Source organism: Sinocyclocheilus rhinocerous, unplaced genomic scaffold, assembly GCF_001515625.1.
Source record: "Sinocyclocheilus rhinocerous isolate Xijiao unplaced genomic scaffold, SAMN03320098_v1.1 scaffold1589, whole genome shotgun sequence".
NCBI lineage: Eukaryota > Metazoa > Chordata > Actinopteri > Cypriniformes > Cyprinidae > Sinocyclocheilus > Sinocyclocheilus rhinocerous.
The window spans coordinates 324,150-335,750 of NW_015648634.1; the positions used below are offsets into that span (position 1 = coordinate 324,150).

At 34.4% G+C, this 11,601-nt stretch overlaps 1 protein-coding gene across 1 annotated transcript in view; it reads right to left on the reverse strand.

The window, feature by feature from the left end:
• LOC107710067 (RNA polymerase II-associated protein 3-like) overlaps positions 1 to 2,398 on the reverse strand; it is a 12,763-nt gene extending 10,365 nt beyond the window's left edge. Inside the window, exons 1-5 of the mRNA XM_016514765.1 lie at positions 2,333 to 2,398; positions 1,991 to 2,118; positions 1,793 to 1,914; positions 516 to 585; positions 343 to 451 (exon numbers count right to left, since the gene is read on the reverse strand). Of these exons, the coding sequence (XP_016370251.1) occupies positions 343 to 451; positions 516 to 585; positions 1,793 to 1,914; positions 1,991 to 2,118; positions 2,333 to 2,398 (495 nt within the window). The remainder of the gene's footprint in view (positions 1 to 342; positions 452 to 515; positions 586 to 1,792; positions 1,915 to 1,990; positions 2,119 to 2,332) is intronic.
• Positions 2,399 to 11,601: the final 9,203 nt, after the last annotated feature.

Below are 11,601 nucleotides of genomic sequence, written 5' to 3' on the forward strand. Positions count from 1 at the left end.
TCTCGTGGGCCAGACTAACAAAACATTAAAATGCAACAGCGTCACTTACATCATCATCACCGGATCTCGTGCACCACTGATGACGCTCCCTGACGCACACCTAACATTCAAATGTAAATGTTTATTTTAAATTCGACTAATATTCATTCTTTATTCACAATCTCCTCATCACAGGAGGCATTACAGCATGTGTTTGTGTGTGCTGTCTGCGTCACTCATAGCACCTGCCTATATCGTGCACTATATCGAACATTTTTTCTATCGTTATCGAAGAAGGTGTACCGTCGATAAATATCGATACCGTTTTATCGCCGAGGCCTATGAAGAAGAGACGCGTCTCACTCTGTCTTTCTGCACGACTGCTTCCTGTTTCCTCTGCTGCTGTTGTAACGGCTCTGCATCGCTCTCGCTCTTCTCCGCCGTGCGTCCGCTCGCTTCCAGCACCTGAAACGAAGCATCGGTCACTGACGGATCTCACAGCACACGCGTCTGTCAAACTGGATCACTCACACACCTGCTGGAGCTTCTGGATCTCATTCTGGGCCTCTGAGCTTCCAGGATCCAGTTTGAGAACCATCTCATAATCTGGACGAATAAACAGAGAGGAGATCACGGGATAAAGATTTGATCTGTTGATGATTATTTTAGTTTTTCCTTATTAATTTATAGAGCATACAAAGCAAATTTACACTACTGGTCCGTTAGGAATATTAATGTTTTAAGACACGCCTTTTATGCTGCATTTATTTGAAAATTGCAGCTTAATATTTTTGTGGAAACTATTTTGTGGATATTTTTTGTGGTTGGGTATCACTGTTTCTACTATATTTTTGATAACCCAAAAAATATAAAATGACAAAATGAATAAGTTAAAATAAAGTAATTAGAATAAATTACATTTAAATGAGACTGGAGTAATATCTGCTGAAAATTACAGCAATAAATTACATTTTACAATATATTGACATAGAACACAGCTATATCTCACAATTTTGCTGTTTTTACTGTATTTTTGATGACAAAATAAAATAAAATTTGAATAAATTAAAATAATGTAATTAGAATAAGACTGGAGTAATGATGCTGAAAATTCAGCTTTGCATCACAGGAATAAATTACATTTGAACATATATTCACATAGAAAACAGTTAATTTAAATTGTAATGATATTTAACTGTTTTTACTGTATTTATGATCAAATAAATGCAGCCTTTGTGAACAGAAGAGACTACTTCAATCAAAATTTTTAATTATGTCAAACTTTTGACTTTAACTTTTGTTAGTGTGTATATATATTTATATAATATATATAAAGGTCATTAAAAAGGCTTTCAAATTTAAAGCACTTTGAATTATCATTCTGCGTGAAATAAATAATGAATCAGTGAACCAGTTCAGCTGAATCATTCAAAAGAGCCGATTCACTCACTAATTCAGGCAATTCAACTGAGTGAATATATGTGACCCTGCAGCACAAAAGCGAAAAAGGTCTAACGTCGTAAACTCGAATGGTGTGGCTGGTTTAGTCCATTCAAGGGGAAGTTCACCCATCACCTGTTTGCACAATCTCGCTTTGATCTTCCGACAATGCATGCAAAAATCATACATCAATGCAAAGCTTATTTTTATTCAGGTTTCAGATGATGTATAAATCTCAATTTCAGAAAAATCGACCCTTATGACTGGTTTTGTGCTCCAGGGTCACATTTCAGATCAGAGCAGAACTAGAGAAATATTCATTCACCACAGTAACTTCATTGACTTCCATGATTTCTTTCATAAAGCTTCAGACCTTCGAGAGCTTCCTGGTGTTTGTTGAGCGTCGCGCGTGCCGCTGCTCTTCTGACGTACGCTTTGACGTATTTCCCGTCCAGAGCGATGGCCAAATTACAGTCGGACTCCGCCACGCCGAACCTGCGGCACACAAACACTCTCATCAGGACCGATCCGTCCGAACACAACAGTATGAAGACGGGAGACGCGGCTGTACTTGTTCAGTCTGAAGAAGCAGGCCGCTCTGTTGGTGGGCAGGACAGGGTTGTACGGATCTGCGTCCATTCCTCTGGTGTAACACTGGATGGCGCTGTCGTACCAGCCGTCCCTGAAGAACTCATTCCCCTGAAACATCAGACAGTCAGCATCATGTTTGGTTTATTACAGTTCATCATGAGAAGATTTAGGCTTTCTGCAGGCTTCATGAAGACTTCAAGGCCTTTCTAAGACCAAATAAAGAACATTTAAGAAATACATTGAAGGGATCACAAACAGCTCTGCGGACATAACCAACTACTCCACAAAGTCTAGTAAGAGACCTGCACCTTGTCGGATCCACTTGGTCTATGAGCGCGGCTCCCCTCAGAGTCTCCTTCTCCTTAGTCTCAGTTAAGGTCAATTTCATCCCACGAAAATGCATGTTTTTAAAGGTTGTGAGTTTTTATCTCCACTTCAGCAGCACTTACATACACCAAAACTTACAGGTTTATTCCTCTCTATATTCTGAAGGTTTTTACTGAGGGGTTTGTTTATATATAATTCACACTGATTTATACAACATTTTGTTCCTAAAAACATGGCGAAAATGTATTTGTTTTCTGTCTGTTGACAGTATTTTCTGATAAAAAGAGAAATACAAAATCCCCTCTGGAAAAAACTTTAATATGTCAACAAAATCAAACGAGAATTTTGCTGCTGGCTTCATCAAATGTTCCGATTTCTGTTTAGGAATATGCAAAATGCATTTTTAATTAGATATAACATTCCAGAAAACTTGCATTATAAAATGTAATGTCTTAATGTACTGTGATTAATTCACTGGGAAGGTATGGTGATATCTATTAAATAAAAGTTTTACAGAGTTTTACCATAGTTAGCACCGGGTTACCATAGAAAACCACTGTCAACAAAATAATAAATCATGCAAAATGAGTAAATCATTCAAGAGAAGAGATTAGTCAGTTAATTATTTGTATATTACTTGTAATTAATGCAACTATTAATGACTTATTACGATCATTATCGTTAATTATGATTTTACAGTGGAAACAACGACTGTAGTACGTTGGCGCGGAAGCTACGGTTACCATGGCAACTCTTCAAAAGTTAAACTAACAACAATGCGGCCTTGAAAAAGCCGCTAACTACAGATTAATAAAATTCCGCAAAAACAAAAAAAAAGTAAATAAATAAATCGAAATGAATTATCGTCAGTCTGTCATTCTGCGACAGAAACAGCAGGTTCATCATGAGCTGTGTGGAGCTAAACGACTCATCTACACATATATACACACACTGATAATTAACTTGATAAAACATGGGTTACTGTATGTGGGATATTTATTCTGCTAATCACAAACTTTTTATAAACGCTTGTTTAGAGACGCTCATCCAGGTGGGTTAAAATCAGCAGTTTTAACAGCAGTAAAGAGCAGAATCAGAAGTGCGTTTCATACCTGCGGTGATGATGAAGAGTCTCGATCAGTAGTTTGTGTTCAGCAACACACTCCTCTGCGCGCATGCGCCAACTACGTCACGCACACGACACGCACTGCAATCGCACGTTAACTGAAAAAGCTAGAAATCATTATTTTCTTTATTACCCTTTTTTTGGTGTATATAGTGCTCGTCTTTTGTCAGCAAATGAACTATATATATATATATTTAAAAAAATATATATAGTCTATTGCTTGTGTCGGACTTTTATTTTGAAAACAACAACACAACCTTGCTGGGATCTTATGTTGAGCAAAATGATCTTATTTGGAAAATCAAAATAATATAAAAATAACTAAAGCCCACACTAAGTAGATTAGCGAGCTACTTTAATCCTCTGTCGCCCTTTGCATGCTTTCAGTCACGTGACTCACGGATGCCCGCGTGACATAATTTGCGACGATGGCTCGAAATAGGGCTAAAGAAGAGAAGTGTAGCAATAAAGAGCCGCTGCAGGACAACAACCGGCCCGAAGAGCAGAAAGACTTCGGCTACAGCGTGTATCCCGAGCGCAGCAGCAAGCACAAGCAGGGATCGATCGGGGAAAGTCTCTTCACCTTTAGACACAAGTGTCAAATCATGCTGCAGTTCGCTATGGACACTAGTAAGGGGACATCAGCTGTGTGCACGCATGCCTCACACTGCGTACTTCTTTCCAATATTGCAATATTATAATCGAGTTTCTAGAGTTTATCTGACAGTGTCTGCACACGCGTTACTGTGGAAGATTGTTTCCATCGCCAAATACAAGGAAAGAGAAAAGATAGAGCATTGCGAATTTTTATCTCACAATTCTGACTTTTTTACATTTTTAAAAATCCTTTTATGTCATTTTTTTTATATATCTTGAAATCCCCCCCCTCGACTGGTTTAGCAACTTCAGACACCTGGCCTGTTCAGAGGTGAGAACTGTGTTTGCTTGCAATTAGGGAATGTTGCAGTAAAATGTTTTAGAAACCACATTTAAAAAACTTTTTTTTTTACCAAAATGAAAATGTAGAAATCACATCTAAAATAATTTTGGATTTTTAAAAATTATTTTAGATGTGATTTCTAAATTTTCATTTTGGTAATTTTTTTTTATTTTTTTTATGTGGTTTCTAAAACATTTTATTTTGGATTTTTAAAAATTATTTTAGATGTGATTTCTAAATTTTCATTTTGGTAATTTTTTTTTATTTTTTTTATGTGGTTTCTAAAACATTTTATTTTGGATTTTTAAAAATTATTTTAGATGTGATTTCTAAATTTTCATTTTGGAATTTTTTCTTTTTTTTATGTGGTGTCTAAAACATTTTATTTAGGATTTTTTTTAAATTATTTTAGATGTGATTTCTAAATTTTCATTTTGGTAATTTTTTTTTATTTTTTTTATGTGGTTTCTAAAACATTTTATTTTGGATTTTTAAAAAAAATTTTTTTTTTAGTTGTGATTTCTAAATTTTCATTTTGGTAATTTTTTTTAATTGTTTTTAAATGTGGTTTCTAAAACATTTTATTTTTTTTATTTTCTAAAACATTTTATTTTGGATTTTTAAAAAATATTTTTTTTTTAGTTGTGATTTCTAAATTTTCATTTTGGTAATTTTTTTTAATTGTTTTTAAATGTGGTTTCTAAAACATTTTATTTTGGATTTTTTAAAATTATTTTAGATGTGATAAAATAAAATGTTTTAGAAACCACACCTAAAATAATAATAATAATAATAATAATAATAATAATTTAACCAAAATAAAAACCACATTTAAAATTTTTTAAAATAATGTAACCAAAATAAAGTTTCAGAAACCACATCAAAAATTAAAAAAAAATAATATAACTAAAATTAATGTTTTGGAAACCACCAGATATTTTATTTAGGTGTTAAAATAACGTTTTAGAGCACTCTGAAATATTTGTTTAAACTGGAAATTTAATTGTATTACAGATGTAAAATATATAATTACAGTAAATAAAATGGGTAATTTGACAGTTTTTTTCTGTTAAATAACAATTTATTAAATATTAAGTTAATGCAAAATAAGGTTTTCCTCTGATTAGAAATAAAGACGTAGAAATAATTAACATCAGTGTAATGCATACAGTTTGGTTGATGCAAAGTGCTTCACAGTTACAAGTGCAACCGCTGCAGAATTTCTACTTTTTACACATGCTGCCTAGATTGGCTGATGATTTTGCTGACAAGAAGATAAATCTGCCCAGCAGTGTTGTGGGTAACGCATTACAAGTAACGCTAGTTACGTAATCAGATTACTTTTTTCCAAGTAACTAGTAAAGTAACGCATTACTTTTTAATTACAAGAGAATATCTGAGTTACTTTTGTTTCCAATTTATTGACTGACAGCTCTGGTGTTGCCATGGTGACAGAAATCAGAAGATGTTACTGTAGTTCTAAAATAAATATGAATATGCATTAATTCATCTCACTCACAAAAAAACAAAAAAAACAGATTCAGTATTCCTCAAAATGAATAAAAATAATGCAACTCAGAATATGACGCAAACCTGCAATAATTAAATGTTAAACAACACAAATATCATTTATGTATTTAATCCCATTCTATTAACCAATGTCTTTGCTTCTGACCTTCGATGATCCAGTTCAACCGTACTAATAATCACAAATTACTCTATGAATGAATGAATGAATTGTTGAAATGTCGTCTTCTGCGTTCTACTCTACGGACGTAAATGTACTTTCCCTTCAGCCTGAGGCTTATTCATTTCACTTTTGGTGTGAAAGGCTTTTATATTTGCCAAAAATACAACTTTTTTATATTAAAAGCAAACAAGCGAGCCCTGTCCAGATTGAAAAAGTAACACAAAAGTAACGTAACGCATTACGTTCCATAAAAAGTAACTAAGTAACCAATCAGTTACTTTTTTATGGAGTAACGCAATATTGTAACGCATTACTTTTAAAAGTAACTTTCCCCAACACTGGTGCCCAGCATACCTGCAGATCTTTAGTGAGTAGTTAGGAGCGGGTTTACACGATACGATCAGTTTTAGCTCATGGATATTCTGAAGAAATAGACCTACACAAAGACAGTGTGATGTCTTTGTGCTTGGGAGTTTATTAATAAGAATAAATGAACTGGCACATTTGGTTAGCAGTGGTATCATTAAACACAGAGCAGTACCATACTGTGAAAATACACAAGTCCTGCATTCAAACCCTTGAGTTAAAAATGAACATATAATCAGAAACATCTATTTTTCAAGTATTCATTGTTGTGTTCTCAAACACAGAGGCAGCTGATGTGTGTTTCTGCAGTAGTAGTATTATTCAGTCATGTTGATTCGATACACTTTTTCAAATCATCAAACAACAATATATAATGTGCTGTTGAGAAATATTAATGTGAGTAACTCAAAGCTTGCTCGTCCGTTCTTCGTGGCTTAACCCGTTTCATCCAAAATTTTCCCCAGACATGAAAATGTCCAAAAGTCATTAGTAACCCCATGAAATAATCAATAATTATTTTTTGGGAAAAGTGTGTGAAAACTTGTGTTTTATGGTCAGTCATAATTGTGACCGGTGGGATAATGTGAGTACTGAATTAACGTATTTCTGCAGTCATAAAAATGATCTTAGCCCAGCTATTTTAAACGGTTTGATCACAATCTAGGTTATTATTATGCATTAAAAAAAAAAACCTTATGCAACAATGATAGAGAAAAAATTCAACCATCAACGCATTTCAAAATTGTGACTTTTTTGTAAAATATAACATCAAATTGTTATATTAGTGCTACAGTATTACAACATCAATATTGTACATTTTTTGTAACATTTGAATTTTTTATTTAGTGCGATATTTTGTGTAATTTTCACTAACAACTGCAACTGGATTTCTATTGTAAACCTAAGTTCACTGTTGTGACCATCAAGATGTTTACTCCTTCTATGACCACACTCAACAAAACTGAATATATCTGAATTCATATAATAAACATTATTTTAGTGAGAGTTTTTTCTTTGGGTTTTAAAGTCAGTTGCGTCGTCGGTCCACACGGTGGCGCTGCTGCTGCTTGTATGAATAAACCAGAACAGGCTCATAGTTCCATATTATTTAACATCTGACTGAGGCATAATTGTAAATTAATTGAGTTCCTATATTTAAAAGATTCAAATAAAGAGGTTCGTATTATGTGAAGCTTCTTTGTTACTCATTTCTCCAGCCAAAGTTAATGAACACACAGGTGTTGCTCCGAGTCGGCTGAGCGAATGATTCATTGACTCGGTGAATCGCGGCAGTTTCGTTGCTAAGTGAATCGGTGTTGTTGAATGAATCGTTTGAATGAAGGAATCAGTGACTCGTGTTGATTTCGGAGCCGTGTACTACTAGCATACTACTCTTACTACTTCTGCCATAATAATATGTTAAAAATAGTAAGTGTAAAATGCAAGTATGCAGTTTCGAATTTGGAATCACTCGTTCCTAAATTAATCAGTTAAATGAATCGTTTGAATTAATGAATCAATGACTCACTCGTAAAAACTACTGGAGTAATAATATAATGTGCCTGCAAATCCTGTCCACTAAAACAGACTAAATACACAGTATAAAATTGTAATAATGTAATGTAATAATAAATGAAATTAAACGTTTCCCAAATAATATTTGGGAAATTGTGTGTGTGTGTGTGTGTGAGAGTGTGTGTGTGTAATAGTGTGTGTAATAGTGTGTGTGTGTGTGTGTGTGTAAAAAATGTATCTGTATAAAGAAATAGCTCCCTATTTTACTGAGTGAAATGTTTGAAGGCTTTCTAAAATATCATTTGGGGAATATTTAGTTTTTGTTACTATTACATTACATTATTATGTTTTTTTACTCACTCAAATAATTATTTAATTATTTGAAAATATTTTAATAAATTTTATTTTATCATCTATTTTTTTAAATATTATACATGATTATGTTTTTTTTTACTCACTATACTACTGTATTGTTAGATGTATTATTTAAAAATATTTATTTTAATCAATTTTTTTTATATTATACATTATTATGTTTTTTACTCACTATACTACTGTATTGTTAGATGCATTATTTAATAATTTGAAAATATTTATTTTAATCATTTTTTTTATTTTTACATTTTTTTCAAATAAACGTTTTACTATTTAATTATTTTAAATTATTTTTTTTATTTTTTTTACAGTATTTTTCTCCAATTTCTTCCACAGGGCCCCTAGCATTACTATGGTATGTTTTGCCATGTTTTTGTTTCAAGGACGTCCTGCTCGAAGTCATCAAGGTCACACTGACCCCAAACGCTCCGAGTCCCTGCTGATCTTCACGCTGCAGGCGCTGCAGGAGACGTGGAGCAGAACGCATTCATCCACCCTGATCTCCAGCAACGACAGCAGACCCTGACACTGAAGACACACATGCATCTGTCTAAATGAGGACAAGGCCACCAAACCATTCTTTATGAATGTATTATGTGTCCTTAAAACCAACAGTATGAATTATGTTTTAAGTTTCATGAAGTTTAGACTGCAAGTACAGCTAGTAAACACAGGCACACGAGTGAAAGTCAAACGCTGCGGGGCTTATTAACAGCGAAGCTTCTTTCTGATCAAACAGTGAAGCAAGCGAGGCTCTGACCCGCTCGTTAACCTGATATCAGCGGGAGGTTCATTAGCGGGGAGTGAGACATCCTCCTGACCCTCGCGGCATCACCAGCAGAGACGGGAGATGTCAGGTCAAAGGTCACAGCTCCTGCTGCCTCTAATCAGGCCGTCAGTAATTAAGAGTCACTGAAGTAAACACACTAACGAGTGCATTACAGAAACAACAGCAATGCTCCAGCCTGCCGTCTGACCTCCAGAACAATACAACCGATGCATTTACTTCGTGTAGAAAGAAAAAGTCTCTAATTTATTGAGAGTGAAACGTTTGAAGACTTTAAAACTCTTATTGAAATAATTAATTGACATTCATTTTAGATTATACATATATTCATTATACATGAATCTTTAAATTGTATTCATTGTTTTAAAAAAATTGTTTGATATTTTTATATCAATATTGATATTACACATTTTATTGAAAAAATAAAAAATTCCTTTATATGATTATATATTAAATATTTGCAGAATTAATGCATTTCTTTATTAATTTTATAATATAGTTTTCTTTAATTAATTTGTAATGTCCGATATTTATTATTATTGATATTATATATAAAACATTATATTATAAATATATATTAAATATTTATAGATGTTTATGTAGTTATTTAATAATAATTGAAATTTTTACATATTTAAATACATTTAGCATATATATATATATACACACAATATATAGCTACACTAATAACTATATTATATATTATTTATGTATAATAAGTACACATATATAGTTATTGCTTTTTCCATACATATATGCGTTTTTTATATTATATATATTTTAATGTATAATAACTAATGAATTTTTAGATGATAACGGAGCACCAATCATGTAATTAGGTCATGTGACAGCAAAACAATATTTAAAAATGTGTAAAAACACTATTCTATTGTGAACACACACAGTTCAGGTTGTTTTTATTCGCAATGATTGTCGTTTCCACGAGGTGGCGCTAAAGGAGCATTTTTGTTCTCACATTAAAGCCTCTTTGTTCTTCACACTGTGTGTCATATTTATCCTCATGTTCATAAACCATGCAGTATTAGAGTTTTATTCTCACTCACCAGCAGTTCTCGCTCCACTCTCTAGTGAACAGCAGGGAGAGCGCTGTGATTGGCTGCTCGTGTCGAGGGGGGCGGAGCCTCCGAACGTTCGGGTCGGGTCGTCCACAGCTCATTTGCAGCCGAGTTTCTTTGATTAGCCAATTAGAGGAGAGCGTCAGCAGGCGTCTGGCGGCGCAGGGCTTATTTATTTTGGGCAGAAGAAGCTTCTGACTGCCAGACATTCAGAGCAGAAACCACACACACACACTCTCTCTCACACACACACACACACACACTCTCTCTCTCTCTCTCACACACACACTCACTCACAGACACACACACACACACACAGAGACAGAAATCCTATTTGAATATTTGTGTGAGACTTCTGGAAATGACCCCAGAGACACGCATCTGACTTGTGGATCGTCTCAGCTGAAGATGATGGTGTTTGTCTCCACATGAGCGCTGATTAAGAATCGTTTACTCTGGCCGGTCGCTTGAATGTTTCTACGGTTCCTCTGTCTCCTCAAACCCCTCTAAACCAGCCCCACAAACCACTTCTGATGGAAAATGCAGATGTTTGCAAGTTTCCTCCGTGCGCACGTGGAAATGGTTTGTGAACGAGGAGAGGATTTAAAGAGAGACGGACTGAAGAAGAAGAAGCTTCTAAACGCCTGATGAGATCTGATGCCGCAGAAACCAATCGGATCAGATGAACGCGAACTTCACGTGTGTCTGCGATCAACACTCGCCCACAGTTCCCTCACAAGACTGAAATGCACCACACTTACCAGCATTGAGTTAGTTAGTTAGTTGGTTGTTTCTAGTAGGTTGACCCGCCCAGCTAACAGGAAACGTTCTCAAAGTTCTGAACAAACGTTCTGGTTAATAATGTTAGTACAAAAACATTATTTAACCTATACATCGTTCATGAAACTTTTTTTTTTTAGTTGGACGTTCATCTAATGTTTTTTTAAATGTTACTACGTGTTTCAGAACGTTCAGAGAAAATTCAAAAGTAACGTTACCAGAATGTTTCAAAATGATGAAATGGAATGTTCGCATAACCAAGAAAAATGTTTCTAAAATATAAAAAAAAAACCTGGATGGTCAGAGAACATCTTCAGAAATCAAAACTTGATTAACGAAACGTTCTTTGTCTATCTGTGTGGGTGTCGATGGATGATGGTTGTGGTGATTAACACAGCGTTCAGCGCGTGCGCGTGTGTTTTGCACGTGTGATTGTTAATTACAGCGTTTGAAGTGCAGCAGCTCAGACTTTGAAGAACCATCTGGGCCTTAAAACACACAAAGAATATTGTGTGTGTGTATGTGTGTTAGAGAGAGAGAGAGAGTGTGTGTGTGTGTGTTAGAGAGAGAGAGAGAGTGTGTGTGTGTGTGTTAGAGAGAGAGAGAGAG